The 19,172-nt window shown below is 43.0% G+C and overlaps 1 protein-coding gene across 1 annotated transcript in view; it reads left to right on the top strand.

Moving 5' to 3' along the window:
- The first annotated feature begins 1,583 nt into the window (after positions 1-1,583).
- The window catches only part of LOC121271690 (serine/threonine-protein kinase BRSK2-like), a 333,868-nt gene continuing 316,279 nt past the window's right edge, over positions 1,584-19,172 (top strand). Inside the window, exon 1 of the mRNA XM_041177841.1 lies at positions 1,584-1,668. Coding sequence (XP_041033775.1) covers positions 1,584-1,668 — 85 coding nt within the window. The remainder of the gene's footprint in view (positions 1,669-19,172) is intronic.

The following is a 19,172-nucleotide window of genomic DNA, read 5'->3' on the forward strand; positions in this document are numbered from 1 at the left end:
TGCTCGCATAGTTACCAACACCACATGAAATCATTGCTGAGAGACTACACAAATACAAACACAAGCTAAAATATTGCGAATTTTGGAAAAAATAATGCGGAGATACAATGAGCTAGTTTAGTGGACCATGTCTGTTATTGAATCACCTTTCATTTATTTAAAAGAAATTGGATAGAAGGTGGGTGAATGGCACTAGGTGCATTGTTCCTTTGGAGAGCCAGTGCAATAGGGTTGCCAACCCTCTAGGATTGGCCTGGAGTCTCCAGGTGTTGAAGTTCAGTCTACAGGTCACTGCTGTGTGCCACCCTGGAGAAAAATCATTGGGGACATTAAAGAAGATTGATTTTAAAAAAAATCTTTGAACATTTCTTTTTACCAGAGAAGTGGAGGGGAGGTGATGGCATAGTGGCATTGTCACTGAACGAGTGATCTAGAGACCCAGGGTAATGCTTTGGGGACCCAGGTGCAAATCCACCAGATGGTGAAATTTAAATCTAGTAAAAAAATCTGGAATTAAAGGTCTGATGATGACCATGAAACTGTTGTAAATTGTGGCTCACTAATGTCCTTTACAGAAGGAAATCTGCTGTCCTTACCTGGTCTGGCCTACATGTGACTCCAGACCCCACAGCAATGTCTCATAACTGCCCTCTGAACAAGGACAATTAGGGATGGGCATTAAATTCTGGCCTAGCCAGGGATGGGCATTAAATGTTGGCCTAGCCAGTGATGGGCATTAAATGCTGGCCTAGCCAGTGACGGGCATTAAATGTTGGCCTAGCCAGTGATGGGCATTAAATGTTGGCCTAGCCAGTGATGGGCATTAAATGTTGGCTTAGCCAGGGATGCCACGTGCATATATAAAAATATTGAAAATGGGGCTCAAAGTGGCTGCCAGTCAATTATCACCCAGGTGCTTTCCAATTGGCACAGGAAGGCAGTGTGTCACAAGGATGGATGTGTTGGAGCATGAGGGCAAGTCAGGATCACAGTTGGCAACCCTATGCCACAGATGGGCTGAATGGCCACCTTCTGTGCTGTAACAATTCTGGCCTTGTTTATTTTGGAAATAGACCCTAGTGGCGTATGTGTGCATATTTTGCAAAAGAATGAAAGGATTGTATATTCCAACAATGAACCTGTCTCCTTACCGGGTCTCTTGATTCACGCTACTTGATTATGCAGAGGCACTTGAAAATTCATTCCAGTTGGTCCCAGGGAGGCAGAGGGTTAAAATCGGGACTGGGTGTCACTGAGGGTTCCCGGATGGAAGCTTAATAAAAGAGAGAAAAAAAAAAGGAGCAGGTTGCAGGATTAACTAAGAGCTGAGGCTGGATTGGCAGAGAGGGGGAGCAGCGGAGAGAGAGAGAGAGAGAGAGAGGAGAATAATGCTGGTACCAGGATCCTAGGACAACCTCCATGACTTGTCTTACCAACCCAAGGGTCTTGGGGAGGGGTGGGGGAGGTGGAGACAAGGACTAGTAATTTTGTTTTTTGGAAAAAAAAAGAAGAGTATTTTTTTTCCTCTTAACATTTCAAATCACAATTCAAACCTGAGGAAAAAGGAGCTGGAAAACGAGACAATGACAACATCCACAAAAGAAGCAGGTTGTGCACAATATGTGGGACCATACCGATTAGAGAAGACACTGGGGAAAGGACAGACAGGTTTGAAATCATTTTATCCCGTCTGCTTGATGTTATACACATGATGCTAATGCTGTATATATATATATATATATATTTAAATACAAGACAGTGTGCTCTTGTCTGGGGTGCGTGAACTACGGAGAAGGTTGGTGGGGGGGGGTGGTGAAATCAATGAATCATAGAGGCTTTATTGTCTTGTTGCGGCGTAAAAATTATTTATTTTTTACGATCTGTGCAAAGGCTGTTGGTTTGTGACTATCGACTTGCAGGGGCGGAATGGTTTATTTACACGCCTTATCCCCAAAGATTGATGACACAATGGAACAAAAATGAAAGGATTTTTGTGCTGGAAGAATTTTCACCCCCTCCCCACCCCTCTCCTTTTTTATATATAAATTAAATCTGTCTGGGTTTTTTTTTTTACGTTTAAGACACCAAGAAGCCTTGACAGTTTATCCCTCTCCCTCTCACTCACTCACACACACACACAAGCTAACCCTGCAGGGTTGCTGTATAATGGAAAAGGAGGGTTTTAAAGCGTGCGTGTTTTTAAACAGAGGAGGCTCACTCACTGTGATTTATTTTGATTTATTTTATGCTTTACATATATTTTTTTTTTGGGGGGGGGGTCGCGAAATCTCTTCGCAAGTAGCGTGCATAAATTCTATGCGTTTTTAGACATCCAGGTGCCCAGCTGAAAGGGCTTTACAACCTTTCATCTTTCACAAATATCAAAAATAAATGGGATCCCGACCTGCAGCTTGCTACACTCTGCCGTCCGGCGGAATTAACCTGTCGGTTGCTTGCGAGTCAGGTTCACATTTACAATCGGAATGGTGGGGGATTCGATTGTAGTTTGTTGGGGGAAAATACTCCTTTTAAACCATCTCCCAAGTTAGTGCAGGGAACCGATTGGCTTATTTTCGATTTAAATGGATGTGCCTTTCACGAAGCGGCTTTCGGCCGGCGGGATGTATTGGGCTCTGGGTGCTCGCTCCTGGATCTCGTCCGCTTGGAAGTGGGATTGCCCGGTGTTGCTGCGCCTTGTAAGCATTGATTGGAACTCGATTGCAGTGGTGAGAGACCGGAGCGGGGTTTGGTTGGTGGGGGGTGGGTGGTGGTGTGGAGTGATTCGAGACGCTGCATTACACACCGCTAGGAAATGAACTTGGTACAGCTTGAGACATGAAGCACGCAGCGCGATGGAATCGACAAAAGCAGCAGATAGCAGCCAATATCGCTATATGATGATCATAGGTTATGGCCATCTCGATACAATGTGCAGAGTGTAGGATGTGCTAGTGGGTTATAGGATTTTATGCATATATATCATTACTATGCTGTATCTGTCACCGGGATATGGGATAAATGTATAAAACATACCATGCTGTATCTGTCAGTGTGATATGATAGAAATATAAAACATGCCATGCTGTATCTGTCAGTGTGATATGATATATATATAAAACATGCCATGCTGTATCTGTCAGTGTGATATGATATATATATAAAACATACCATGCTGTATCTGTCAGTGTGATATGATATATATATAAAACATACCATGCTGTATCTGTCAGTGTGATATGATATATATATAAAACATGCCATGCTGTATCTGTCAGTGTGATATGATATATATATAAAACATGCCATGCTGTATCTGTCAGTGTGATATGATATATATATAAAACATGCCATGCTGTATCTGTCACTGTGATATGATATATATATAAAACATACCATGCTGTATCTGTCAGTGTGATATGATATATATATAAAACATGCCATGCTGTATCTGTCAGTGTGATATGATATATATAAAACATACCATGCTGTATCTGTCAGTGTGATATATATATATATAAAACATACCATGCTGTATGTCAGTGTGATATGATATATATATAAAACATGCCATGCTGTATCTGTCAGTGTGATATGATATATATAAAACATACCATGCTGTATCTGTCAGTGTGATATGATATATATATAAAACATACCATGCTGTATCTGTCAGTGTGATATGATATATATATAAAACATCCATGCTGTATCTGTCAGTGTGATATGATATATATATAAAACATCCATGCTGTATCTGTCAGTGGGATGTGGGATATGATGTATATAAAACACACCATGCTGTATCTGTCAGTGGGATGTGGGATATGATGTATATAAAACATACATGCTGTATCTGTCAGTGGGATGTGGGATATGATATATATAAAACATACTATGCTGTATCTGTCAGTGGGATGTGGGATATGATGTATATAAAACATACCATGCTGTATCTGTCAGTGGGATGTGGGATGTGATATATATAAAACATACCATGCTGTATCTGTCAGTGGGATGTGGGATATGATGTATATAAAACATACCATGCTGTATCTGTCAGTGAGATATGGGATGTGATATATACCAAACATACTGTCAGTGTGATACAGCAGCAAAATGTTGTACCTTATAGATACTAAAATATTTTAAAACCAAATAAGTGTTTTCATGCTGAATGTTTCTGATGTGATTTACAAAGAGATATAATCACCCTTCAGTTGAGACCAACTTTGCAAACTTCTCCATCTGCGCCAACTCATGTCCCCCCACAAAGAGTGTTGAAGCAGCGGACTTAAAGGTACAGGCCATTTTTCACGCAACTCCATCTTGACATCTTGACCATAAGAGATATTAATGTAGAATACTGCAGGCACTGCCAGTAGGAACCTAATAAAATACACAGAGTGCAGGAAATGTCAATGTGAAAGAGAAGTGAATATGAAGTATATAATGAACCTCTGTCATTGTAATATTGGATATATGTATAATCTTACAAGTAATGCATGTTCTGTTAATGGGATATTGAGCAACTATCAATTATTATATCCATAATTTATAGGGTTAGTACTTGCCTGTCACACTTCAGGTGTCATACACTAATTTCTCAGTTTCACTTGGGGCGTGGGTGGAATGTGTAAGAAAATAAAGGTCATTTAGAATGTACAAACAGACACTTCAGTGCCAGAAATTACTGGAGCCATGATGTCTGCAACCTCTCAACTGACCTTAAAAAAAGGAGAGACTTGCATTCATATAGAGCCTTTCATGACCTCACAATGTCTCAAATTGGCTTTACAGCCAATGAAGTACCTTTGAAGCGTAGCCACTGTTGTAGGAAACGTGACAGCCAATTTGTGCACAGCAAGCTCCCACAAACAGCAAAGTAGTAATGCGCAGATAATCTGTTTGAAGGATGAATATTGGCCAAGACACCAGGGGAGGACACCCCTGATTTTCTTCGAAATAGTGGCCATGGGATGTCTTGCATCCACCTGGGAGAGCAGACAAACAGGGCCTTGGTTTAACGCCACATTTGGAAGACACGCCTCTTACCCTTGAGTTCATGCAGCTTTTGCCTAACCTCAGCTAGATTTTAAACAGTGGCCTAATACGCTGTATTACACCTTTCTGCCCTCGCTAAACAATGTGTCCTCTGGTTTATCATTGAGCTGTAATATTGGAGTTTCGCTAGTATATGGAAATATTTTAAAACACTCAACCCAATGCCTGAGCATTAGAAATACTGTACAGAGCCAAAAAAGGAAAGAGCAGCAGTTATTTCACAGTGATGTCAGTTGCCGGTTGTTGGTTATTAGTTTCAGTGTGGGAAATGAAAAGGTTGTCCAACAGCCTGAAATTTCCAAAGCCTTTAACATTCAGTAAACCACATTACACAAGCAGCAATTAAACATTTAACTGACCTCAGGATAGTCATGGCTCAGTGGGTCACGCTCATGTCTCTGAGTTACAGGTTGTGATTTACCTCCCATTGCAGAGACTTGAGCACCTAAGCCAGGCTGACGTTCCCAGTGCAGTACCAAGGGAGTGCTGCACCATCTGAAGCACCAGCTTATGGACTGAGATGTTAAACCAAGCCTGTCCTCTTGGATGTAAAAGATTCCATTTTTTTTTAAAACCTGTTCGCCGAGCTAAAGTGTGATATTTTAATATACCTATGATATATTTAAACTAGCCTGTGCACCTTGCACTTTCTGTAACTGTCACGCCTTCTGTTATATCTTCTCTGTCACACTTTATTCACAACACCCCTGTTGTTATAAATAATCACCTTGATTGATCTGGGCAAAAAAAAGACTTGCATTTATAAAGCACCTGTCATGACCTCAGGACATCCCAAAGTAGTTAATACCCAATGAAATACTTTTTGAAATGTAGTCACTGTTGTAATGTCAGAAAAGTGGCAGCCAAGTTGCACACAGCAAGCTCCCACAAACAGGAATATGGTAATCATTAATCTATTTTAGTGACATAGGTTGAGAGCAGAACACTGAGGAGATCTCCTTTGCTCTTCTTCAAAATTGTGTCATGTGATCTTTAACATCCACTTGAGAAGGTAGATGGGGCAGCAGCTTACAGTTTTATCTGAAAAGTGGTATCTCCAACAGTGCAACACTCCCTCAGTACTTCTCTGGAGTATTAGTCTGTTTTTTCTGCTCTTTTCCTGGAATGGGCCTTGAACCCACAAACTCTGACTCAGAGGCTTCAGTGCGACCAATTGAACCAATCAGACATCTTACACAAGCACCTGGAAGAAGCTTTGGTATGTTATGTCTTGGTGTGATATCAGAGCATATATATGCACTCAGTGTGATAAAGGTGCATCTCTCCTTTCTCTTTCTCTTTATTTCTCTCTGTTTCTCTTCCTTTCTCTTTCACTCTCTCATTCTCTCATTCTTTTGCCCTCTCTCGCACTTTCTATTTGTCTTGTTCTCTCTCTCTCTCCTCTCCCTCACTCTCTATCTTTCTCTGTCTCTCTCTCCTTCTCACCCTCTCTCTCTCCTCTCTCCTCTGTCTCACTCTCTATCTTTCTCTGTCTCACTCTCCTTCTCTCCCTCTCTCTCGCTCTTTCTCTCTTTCGCTCTCTCTTGTTTTCTCTCTTTTCTCTTTCTCACTCTTTCTTTCTATCCTTCCCTCTCTCTCTCTGCTCACCCCTTCCTCTCTCAAAGACACATGTACTGATAATTTTTTATCTCAATCATCTGCCACACATCAAATTTCGCACTATATAATAACTTAACGTTCTTTCGAACAAAAGGGGGGGAGCCAGTCATTGGCTGTTGATGTTTTCTGACCTTCACATAACTTGACCTTTTCCCAAGTTAAGGAGTCAAGCAACTTATAGTATAGAGAACGTGAGCAACATTAGTCAGCAATAAACCTCAGAATGTGCCTATTTAGACTATTGTATGGGAGGAGTATTTTGGCTGTGGCTTTCCAGTTCAATCCCGATTGTATGACAGTTTTAGTGGATAATGGTAGGGCAGAATGACTAAATGAATACTTGCATCAGCTTGCACAGTAGAAGAGGAGAATGTGGTGCCAGAGGCAAACTTGAGATTAGTAAAAGGAAAAGGAATATTGGGGATCAAATGGTCAAGATTTACAAAATGGAGACCTGACAGTCTTTGGACTTCGAGTGTTGGCCATAAGATATTAACAGGAATAGTCAAAGTTACTGGGAGTTGGGTATAATCTTTCACTGGTTCAGGTTTCACTTGAATCAGAGTCACTCGCTAAGGATTAGAGCTTGGCATTTCTTGCACTATTACTTCAGAGAGGGAGTTAGGTATAAAGTGAGCATTTACAGGTTAATGTGCATAGCAGGAACATTGTTAGAAAGTGTCAGAGGATTAAATTAAATGAGCATTTAAGAAATAAATCCAGAACTATGTCAAAATAGAAATGTTCATTGATAGTCACTGTATTATCATGTATCAGAGAATCATACAGTATAGAAGGAGGCTATTCAGCCCATTGTGTCTGCGCAGGCTCCTCGAATGTTCGATCCAATTCGGCTCACACCTCTCCCCACAACCCCTGGCCCCCAGCTCTTTCCTCTTAACCCTGAAGTTTTTTTCCTTTTTAAGCATTCATCCAATTTTCTTTTGGAAGTTACTGTTCAATCTGCTTTCAATACCTTTTCAGGCAGCACATTCCAGATCACAACAACTCACTGCATTTTTTTAAAAAAATCTCCTCTTTTTTCACCTCTAGATGTTTTGCTAATTATTTTTCAGCTGTGGTTTCTGGTTATCAACTCCTCCAGCCAGTTTCTTCCTACCTATTCTATCAAAGCCCCTTCATAATTTTGAACACTTCTATTAAATACCCCTTCAACCTTCGCTGCCCCACAGAGGACAACCACAGCTTCCCCAGTCTCTTCACATAACCAAAATCCCTCACCCCCTGGCACGAAACCTCCTCTGGTACCCTCTCCATGATCTTGACACCCTCCCTGAAGTGTGATGCTCGGAATCAGACACAATACTCCAGCTGAGGTCTAACCAGGAAATTATAACAGTTTAGCATAGCTTCCTTGATTTTGTACTCTCATTCCTCTATGTATAATTAGCAAATTGAGAAGAATCACTGAGTGCTCGATTTCATGGATTTCCAAAAGCTGTTTGATAAAATTATTAGCTAAGATGAAGGGACTAAGCACAACTGCCTTGCATGAATAGAGAATTGGTTGGGATTGGAAATAAGTCACTTTCAGATTGGCAGGCAGTGATGTGAGCCTCCACGATTACTGCTGAAACTCCAGCTTTTTACCCACAAATGACTGTTTGATGCGATTCTGCGATTGGACAGCACCTGCTGGACAATCCTGAGTGTGCTAATAACTACACTAACAACCAATTTCAGGTAATCAGCTGCGCTTGTAACATGGCTCATTTCTGCTTTCTAGAAGCGACATACAATCACACACAGGATCTAATTTCTGCAACCAAAAGGGATATGTTCAAGCCTTGTGCCTTTTTTGAATTACCTGAGAGCTTGGGGAGCCTATAGTTCCTCATTGCTTTCTCCAAGGTAACACCTCAGCCAATCAGAGCTGACTTGCGAACCAATCAGCACCCCCTTTCTCCTGTAGCATAAATTGTTGTGGTCATTTGAAATTTTGCAGTCTTGCATTTGTCCTGATTAGTGCAAGATGAAAAGCTTTGACAACATGTCTCTCTTTTCGGCGATACTCAGACGTTGGAAATTGAAGGCGTCTGTCCCAAGTTTGCAGCTGGGAGATAGAGTGAAGTGTAAAGAAGAGAACAGAAAATTGAATAAGGGGCATAGGGGAGTAAGCGAGCGGGCAGAACAATAGCAGACACAAGTTAACACAACAAATGTGAGGTGGTGCACTTTAGTTTGTCAGGATAGCAGATGGCAATACAGTGAGGAAGCACTGGGCTGTGACTGTGAAGAAAAGGATTTTGAAATCCACAGGCACAAGTTAGTGACGGCTTTCTCACAGATGTAAAAAGTGACCCAAAACGGGCGTTGGGCTCCATTGCAAGTGGTCTAGAACATAAAAACAGAGAGCTGTCTCTACATAGTCCTGGCCGTTAGTTCTAGGATTGTGTACATTTTTAGGCACTTTAGGAAGGTTACACTGACGCTAGAATGGAGTCCATGGACCACTCGGCTGAAATGAGAGATCTTACAATGGGGATAAAGAGACTGAGCGAACTTGTATCACCCAAAGCTGAGGAGCCTGATGACTAAGATAATGAAGGCATTTAAGTTAGAGAGGGAGTGGCTCCTGCCTCAGTAAAGGAATCCAGGAGAAGGGGACATTTCCCCAACATGAGAATTAAGACAGTTAAAAGGGAATTTTCACAGAGGGAATGTGAATGCTTTGTGTAGAAGGACATGAGCAACTGAGGCACTTCTAGGGATAGATGCCAACTTAGGAAAGAGGAATAGTTTAGGGGTAAGAGCTTAGGTTTCAAGAGAGAGCTACTATAGAGCCATAGACAAGTTACAGCGCAGAAAGAGGCCATTCAGCCCATCGTGTCTGCGTCAGCCATAAAAAGGGTAAAAAGAAACTAGCCACTCATTTTTTAATCCCACTTTCCAACACCTGGTCCGTAGACTTGCAGGTTACAGCACTTCAGATGCTGATCCAGGTACCTTTTAAATGAGTTGAACGTCTCAGCATCAACCACCAATTCAGGCAGTGAATTCCAGATGCCCACCACCCTCTGGGTGAAAATATTTTTCCTCATCTCTCCTCTAGAATTCACTGCCTGAATCGGTGGTAGAGGCTGAAACGTTCAACTCATTTAAAAGGCACCTCAATCTGCATCTCAGCTATGGGAAACAGGTCTTTCCTGTCTACCCTATCCAGGCCCCTCATAATTTTGTACACCTCAATTAGGTCACCCCTTAGCCTCCTGTGTTCTAAAAAAAACAACCTTAGCCTATCCAACCTTTCCTCATGGCTACAATTTTCAAGCCCTGGCAACCTTCTTGTAAATCTCCTCTGTACTCTCTCCAGAGCAATTATGTGATGTAAAATCCTGTAACGTGGACGGTACATAAAATTCCATCTGTGGCCTAACCAATGTTTTATACAGTTCCAGCATTACATCTCTGTTTTAGTATTCAATACCTCACCCAATAAAGGAAAGCACTCCACATGCTTTTTTACCACCTTATCCACCTTCAGGGACCTGTGGACATGCACTCACTTCCTCAACCCCTCTCAATATCCTCCCATTTATTTAGTATTCTGCCTGAGAAAATGGCAATGTTCCATTGATGAGATCCTTCTCCGAGGTTCCTACACACATAATGCAGGGTCTCCCAATTGGAAGCGTAGGCATGTAAATACACACAGTTTGGGTGTTATCAGTAGAATATAAGAGTGCGCATAACATAGTGGAGGCTCGGACGGGTGAACTCCTGTATGAAGATGTGCACAAACCAACCATTGCAGTGGCTTTATATCCAGTTTTGTTATATGTATTGATACATTATGCTTGAGTGTCCCCAAGGTAAATAAATGAAAATGTACGTCACAAAATACACACGTCACAAACATACATGTATCACACCAGCGCACACATACACACGTGAGAATTTATGACAGATGTAAATACATGCACATAGATCATATAGTTGTATTTACAGCCTTAAATATATTACGTATTCATATTTTGATGAGAAAAGTTTGAAATTACAGAAATCTGATTCCATATTGTCAAAACTTTCTTTTCAGGATTAACATCCATAATATATCTAAATTACCAATTTGAACTCAATTGAAGATCCTCCACCCTCAGGTACCAGGCCCTAAGAGGGTGACCATGGACATTTCATTGGATTGGTCCATGATTACACTTGGCCCTGTACTGCAGTGGTTTTCCATTGCCTTCTGCAGTATGGCTGACCAGGGAACTCTCCCACTCTTACCACATGCCATATAGGAGGGGTCTGCAGGCTGATAATCCATCTGTTTGGCCACAATACGAACACACACTCTCCCTGCCCATCAAGTCCTGAAGTGGGATTTGAACTAAGAGCTTACAGCCCAGAGGTAGGGACACTACCTCTACACCACAAGACCTCCTTCCCGATTGATGATAACTGGGTTAAATTGAGAGTGCCTTCATGAAAAGTTATGCCGTGTCCACTATCACCCCCCTTTGACGTATCAGCTCAAGAGAGTTTTGCATTTCCAGGCTTGGAGCAGTGAATGAGGGAGTCGATGGTGCAATCTATAAAATGTGAACCTTCTGCCCTGGGATCTAGGTTCAGATGCAGCCCAGACTGATGTGATGAAGGTTTTCGTTGTTGGCTGGTTATGAGTCCCAATTTACTTATGAACATATGAATTTAGGAGCAGGAGCAGGCCACTCAGCCTCTCGAGTCTGCCCTGCCATTCACTAAGACCATGGCTGATCCGATTGCGATCTCAATGCCACTATCCTGCCTACCCCCAATACCCTTTGATCCCCTTATTAGTCAAGAATCTATCTACCTCTGCCTTGAAAATAGTCAATGTCCCTGACTCTACCAGTCTCGGGAGAATTAAGTTCCACAGACTCATGTTCTATGTGAAATGAGTTTGTTACAGCTTTAGCCTGGATTTTAGGGGACTTAGGCCCACTAGCATAATAATTCCACCAATTCCACATCGACAACTTGCATTTATATAGTGACTTTAATGTAGTCAAACATCCCAAGATGCTTCACAGGAGCATTGTCAAACAAAATTTGGCACTGAGCCACAGAAGGACACATTGGGAGAGATGCTTGGTCAGTGAGGTAGGTTCAAGGAGCATCTTGAAAGAGGAGGGAGGTGTGAACCCTTAGGGAGGAAATTCCAGAGCTTAGGGCCTCAATAGCCAGTGATAGAACAGTTGAAATCAGGGTTGCTGAAGGAACAAGAATTGGAAGAGATTTTGGAAGGTTGTAGGCCTGGTGGAAGTTGCACAGATAGGGATGAGGCTACGAAGGGATTTGAAAAAAGACGTGAGTTTTATAATCGAGGTGTTGGGCCGGAACTAGCATTTGATGCTAGTGGATGATGGGTCAACAGGACTTGCTATGAGTTAGGATAGATAATAGTTTTTTGAGGAGCCCATGTTGACAGAAGGTGCAAGGTGAGAGACTGGCCAGGAAAGCATTGGAATTTTAACCAGATTTTAGGGGCCAATAACATGCAAATTTCCCAAATCCAGGATTAGACAAGAGAATCTCACCTAGAGTTGCCTAAGGAGAGCTGGCTTTGGGAATTTTTTTTTTTGGAAAAATAGACTTTATTCATAAAACATCTGAAAGAACATTTCAAAACATTTTTAAATGTCCATCACAAAAAGTACAATCAGATTCAACTTTTACACATGGATCACGAGGTGCTTCAATAAATCAATGAATATTACAGTCATTTCAATATGATCATTACAGACAGTCAGACAGTGCAGTGGGATTGGAGTTATCAACATACATCATGTTGCAGTCTGCGGGGCTTCAATACAATTATGATACATTTAGTATTCATTACATACATTTATTGTGAGTCATGCAGCCCGAGGGGTCTATACAATTCCCAGCCCCTCGGTGCACTACGGCTGAAAGATCTTAGACAGTGACCTTTCCCCATTGTGCCTTTGCAGCGGCTGCCCCAAGCTTTAGTGAGTCCTTCAGCACGCAGTCCTGGACCTTGGAATGTGCCAGTCTGCAACACTCGGTCGGGGACAACTCTTTGCGCTGGAAGACCAACAAGTTTCGGTCAGACCAAAGAGCGTCTTTCATCGAGTTGATGATCCTTCAGCAGCAGTTGATGTTTGTCTCAGTGTGTGTCCCTGGGAACAGTCCACAGAGCACAGGGAATGGACAATGCCATGCTGATGAAGAGGGAGGGGCTGCTCTTCCTGAGGGTAGGGCTGAGATATACCATGACAGAGTAGAGAAGCCTTTATCCTGCATCGAGCTGTGACATACGTGGCCTGCGAGTGTGTTTTGACACTTCTGTGTCATGATATGAGCTCCTTTCCCAAACAAGAATCTTAAAAAAAATTAGAAAGGAGCCAAAGAATAAACAAAGCACAAGGTCGTGGCTGACGTGGGAGTAGAAATCATGCATAAAGTCTAATAGTGGAATGGAGAGTAGTAGGTCAGCCAGAGGAAGGAATAGGCTGGTCCTCTTGATTAATCTTTCCCTACCCTCAGCTGAGGGACAGATAAAGAAGCGGCTTGTGTTTATATAGCCCCTTTCACGACCCAAATCAATTCCCACCTTCTACCCTCCATAAACCGGAACTCATCCAAAACTTTACTTCCAGAACCCTAACTCAAACCAAGTCCCGTTCACCCCTGTGCTCACTGACCTATTCCAGTACGAGAACTTATCCTAGTTTTCAAGCCCATGGCCTTAGCCTGTCCCTATCTTTGTAGTCTCCTTCAGCCCCTACAACCCTCGGAAGTGTCTGTGCTCCTTCCATTCTGCCCTCCTGGCACAGCAGTTCAAGAAGGCAGTTCACCACCACCTTCTGCTCTGGAATTCCCCCCTTAAACCTCTTCATCCCTCTCTCTCTCTTTCTCTTTCTCACACTCCTCATTTAAGGCACTTCTTAAACCCTACCTTCATCTATCCTAACATCCTCTTGTGTGGCTGGGTGTCAAATTTTGTTTGATAGTGCTCCTGTGGAGCACCTTGGGACATTTTATTATGCTAAAGGCGCTATATAAATGAAAGTTGTGGTTCCTAGCTTATTGCTATATGTTCTTGTCTTTTGGGTTCCCAGATGTTGTTAGTAATCACGCTTTAAGCTTGGACAGATCAGGAACTCTTAAACAAAAACAGAATTACCTGGAAATACTCAGCAGGTCTGGCAGCATCGGCGGAGAAGAAAAGAGTTGACGTTTCGAGTCCTCATGACCCTTCGACAGAACTTGAGTTGGAACTCTTTATGTTTAACTTTGCCATGCTGTACAATAGAATGGCTGGATTGAACTGGTTCTATTACACTTCACACGTTTCTCTAGTGCAGCTAAGAAATGTGGCCCCTTGGAACTTTTACACATCAATTAGTTCCTAGCTAATTAGCTCCTAGCTCTTCACAGATATTTACAGATAATACAACAATATATAACACCAATGAAATGCTCTTGAAGTATGGTTATTGTGTAATGGAGGAAAATGTATCCATTGTGACTTACACATTGATTAAAACAATATAATGGTAATTTTAATGCTTAAAATATAGCTGACTGCCCGTCCGTACGTTCTGTGAATGTATTATAAAGCGATGTACCTATTTTTCACTCATATCATCACTTGATAACCCAACACTATCATGGGATCTCCCCCTTTTTTATTTTTTCTTCCTCCTTCCTTGTTTTCTTCCCTTCTCACATGAATCTCGAGGGATTTTGTTTCACTATTTCCAGCGTTTAGTCCATCCACCTGTTTCTCATGTGCGGTGCCAACCTATTCAGGTACATGAGACAAGGCAGCAGAGCTCAATTCCTGTCCGCACCCCTCCCCCCGTCAATTTGTGCCCACCCTCCAGGTGGCACTGGTCGGGGATCGGGATTGTGACCTTTGCTTGCCCAGAAGATGTGGAGGTTCAGACATTGCAGAGCAGAAAGCAGACAGCTCAATGTGGACAGGGAACCAAACTTGGGGCCTTCGAGTCCCTAAGGCTTAGTTAACCGATATCCTTATTGAATGGGCTATCAGAGGAGCGGAGATGACCAGTGTTATCTCCAGGATAAGGGTTTCTTTCTGATCCTCACCAGTCTGCCATAGGCCTGGCTGCAACCAGAGCCACGGAACAGTCAAGCATAGATGGAGGCCATTTGGCCTGTTGAGTTCATGCTAGCTCTCTGCAAGGGCGATCCAGCTAGTCTCTCTCCCCCGTCTTTTCCCTGTCGCTCTTCAGGGGGCATCCTCTTCTCTTTTGAATGCCATGGTTGAATCTGCCTCCACCATACTCTCGGGCAATACAGTCGAGACCCTAACCACTCACTGCGTAAAAAGTTTACTTCATGTCGCCTTTGGTTCTTTTGCCATTGATCTTAAATTGGTGTCTTCTGGTTCTTGACCCGTCTCCTAATTTACTGTATCTCCCTATCTACTCTGTCCAAACCCTTCATGAGTTTGAATACCTCCGTCAAGTCCCCTCGCAATCTTCTCTTTTCCAAGGAGAACAGTCCCAGCCTCTCCAATCTATCCAGATAACTGAAGTTCCTCATCCCTGGAAACATTCTCATAAATCTGCACCAAAACCTTCACATCCTTCCTAAACTGTAATGCCCAGTCCTCAAGTTCTGTCCCAACCAGTGTTTTATAAAGGTTCATCACTACTTCCTTGCTTTTGGATATATTCCTTTATTTATAAAGCCCAGCGTTCTGTATACCTTATTAACCACTTCCTAACCTGCCCTTCCATCTTCAATGATTTGTGCCCCAGGTTTGTTCCTGCATCACCTTTAGAATTGCACACTTTAGTTTATATTGTATCTCCTTTCTCTTTTTACCAAAGTGCATCAGTTCAGCTTTCTCTGTATTGAACTGCCACATGTCTAACCATCCTACCAGCCTGTCTGTGCTGTCTACTTTTCCTTTATTCTTTCATGGGATATGGGCATCGCTGGCAAAGCCGACATTTGTTGCCCATCCCTAATGGCCCTTGAACTGAGCAGCTTGCTCGGCCATTTCAGGGGGCAGTTAAGAGTCAATCGTATTGCTGTGGGTCTGGAGTCACATATGGGCCAGACCAGGTAAGCACAGTTGATTTCCTTCCCTGAAGGACATTAATGAACCAGATGGGTTTTTTAACAACAAAAAATGGTTGTCATGGTCACCATCACTGAGGCTAGCTCTCAATTCCAGATTTTATTAAGTGAATTCAAATTCCACCGGCTGCCGTGGTGGGATTTGGACCCAAACCCCCAGGGTATTAGCCTGGGTCCCTGGATTACCAGCCCAGTGGTATTACCACCATCTATCTCTTTTAAAGTCTGTCACTTTACTCACGCTTCACTAGACTTTCAAGTTTTGTGTCATATGTGTCAAACTTATCATGGTCAACAATAACCATGTGGGATACTGAATAAAGGTTGAAAGAAGGTCATTCAGGCTGTCTGGAGTATTGTACTTGTGATGTGATCAAGCCCAGCTGTTTGGGTTTTGGGAGGATGCTTGTAGGTTATCAATGTTGATTCATTTTGCCTTTGTCCTTCAGCTCACTCTTTATTTTTGTTGAAAAGCCAAGGTTAATAGTTCCCAATGCTGCCAACATCGAAAGCTGCGTCTGAGAGAGAGGAGGAGAGAAATCAGCCAGTGATATGCTCAAAAAGAGTCTGCAGTCATATAACACCTTTCATGGCTTCAGTGCATGACAGGTACTTATTACATGGACTTTATAGCACAGAAAAAGGCCATTCAGCCCAACATGTCCATACTGGTGGTTATGCCCCACACAAGCTGCCTTTTTTTTATTCGTTCACGGGATATGGGCATCGCTGGCTAGGCCAGCGTTTGTTGCCCATCCCTAACTGCCCTTTCAGCATTTCCTCTGTATTCCTTTCACCCTCAAATACTTATCTAGCTTTCCCTTAAATTCAACAAGTTATTACTTTGCAGCCAATGAAACAGTTTTTGAAGTGTCATTATCACTGCTGTATTGTAGGAAACAGAGCAGCCAATTTGTGCACAGCAAGCTCCCACAAACAGCAGTGTGGTTGTGACCAGATAATCTGTTTTTTTTGTGATGTTGATTGGGGGATAAATATTGGCCAGGACACTGGAGCTAACTCAGATATGAAAACAAAAAACTGCGGATGCTGGAAATCCAAAACAAAAACAGAAATACCTGGAAAAACTCAGCAGGTCTGGCAGCATCGGCGGAGAAGAAAAGAGTTGACGTTTCAAGTCCTCATGACCCTTCAACAGAACTGAGTGAATATTAGGAGAGGGGTGAAATATAAGCTGGTTTAAGGTGGGGGGCAGGTGGGGGGCTGGGGGGGGGTGGGTTATTGGTGTGGTTGTAGGGACAAGCAAGCAGTGATAGGAGCAGATAATCAAAAGATGTCACAGACAAAAGAACAAGATTTCCGTATCTCTCTTTTGCCTTGTTCACCTTCATTGCTTTCCATTTCTCTCCTGGTGTTTGACAAGGTGTTTACTAAAACCCCCTTTCACAGCCATATCTCCTTTCTCTTCATTAGCACATTCGTTTAGATAATATCACCACCTTCAACACCTCTTTGTTCTTTTGTCTGTGACATCTTTTGATTATCTGCTCCTATCACTGCTTGCTTGTCCCTACAACCACCACCCACCACCCCCCCCAACCTTAAACCAGCTTATATTTCACCCCTTTCCTAATATTCACTCAGTTCTGTTGAAGGGTCATGAGGACTTGAAATGTCAACTCTTTTCTTCTCCGCCGATGCTGCCAGACCTGCTGAGTTTTAAACCCCCCCTGCTCTTCTTTGAAATAATGCCCTGGGATTTTTTTACATCCACCTCAGAGGACAGACAGTGCCATGGTTTAACATTTCATCTGGAAGATGGCACCTCTGACTGTGCAGCGCTCCCTCAGTACTGCACTGGACTGTCAGCCTGGATGCAGTGGGATTTTAAACCATGGGCTTCTGACTCAGCGGCTAGGGCGATCCCGAATTTAGGCTTAAAATCCTGCAGGAGGAAGGAAGTCAGGAAAAGAAGGCAGAGTATTCTGGTTTTGAGTTCTGAGTCAAGACGAATAGGAGACAATGAGAGGGTTATGATGCCGTGGTGATATGCGAGGATGGGGGGATGGTGTCTGGGGTACAAGGGAGAAGTACAAGGCATTTGCAGCTTAGGAAGAAAGTGGGAAGAAATTTTCTGAGCACAACCCAAGTTCACAACAACAGCTTGCTTTTATATTGCACCCCTAATACAAACATGAATTAGGAACAGGAGTAGGCCACTCGGCCATTTGAGCCTGCTCCACTATTCAATACGATCATGACTGATCTGACTATAACCTCAACTCCACATTCCTGCCTACCCCCAATAACCTTTCACCCCCTTGCTGATCAATAATCTATGTAGCTCTGCCTTAAAAAACGTTCAAAGACTCTGCTTCCACCGCCTTTTGAGGAAGAGAGTCCCAAAGTCTCACAACCCTCTGAGAGAAAAAAATCCCCCTCATCTCTGTCCAAAATGGGTGACTCCTCATTTTTATACAGTGACCCCCCGGTACTAGATTCTCCCACAGGAGGGAAACACCTTTTCGACACCCACCCTGTCAAGTCCCCTCAGGATCTCATATGTTTCAATCAAGTCGCCTTTTACTCTTCTAAACTCCAGCAGATCCAAACATCGCCTGTCCAACCATTCCTCATAAGACAACCCACCCATTCCAGGTATAAATCTAGTAAACCTTCTCTGAACTGCTTCTAATGCATTTGCGTCTTTCCTTAGATAAGGAGACCAGTCCTTAGTATGCAGGTGCAGCAAGTAATTATGAAAGCTAATAGAATGTTATCATTTATTGCGAGGGGAATTGAATACCAGAGTAGGGAGGTTAAGCTTCGGTTAAACAGGGAATCAGCTGGAACCATCCTGAGGTGTTCCACGGGAGAGTTATCGAACAAAACCTGACACCAAGAAGGTGGTATTAGGATGGGTGACCAAAAGCGGTCAAGGATGTAGGTTTTAATGGGAGTATTAAGAGAGGAGAGAGAGATAGGGAGGGAATTCCAGAGCTTAGGCCTCAGGTCACTGATGGCGCAGCCACAAATGATGGAGATGAAAACTGGGAATGCGTAAGTGGTCAAAATTGGAGGAGGGCAAAGATCTCGGAGGGTTTTAGCGCTGGAGGAGGTTACAGACATAGGGAGGGGTGTTGGGGCGGGAGGGGTGTTGGGGCTGGAGGATGTTACAGGGAGAGGGAGGGCTGCAGGAGCAGGAAGAGGTTACAGACATAGGGAGGGTTGTAGTGCTGGAGAATGTTACAGAGATAGAGAAGGAGGCGAGGCCATGGAGGGATTTGAAAACCAGGATATTTACACGCTCTGGGGTTTGGAAGAATGAGAGACGATCTCTTTGAAACATACAAGATTCTGAAGCAGCTTGACTGGGTCGACACTAAGAGGATGTTCCCCTGGCTGGGGAATCAAGAGCACAGGGGCACAGTCTCAGGGTCAGGGGT

This window comes from Carcharodon carcharias, chromosome 31 (genome assembly GCF_017639515.1).
Source record: "Carcharodon carcharias isolate sCarCar2 chromosome 31, sCarCar2.pri, whole genome shotgun sequence".
In the NCBI taxonomy this organism is placed as follows: Eukaryota; Metazoa; Chordata; class Chondrichthyes; order Lamniformes; family Lamnidae; genus Carcharodon; species Carcharodon carcharias.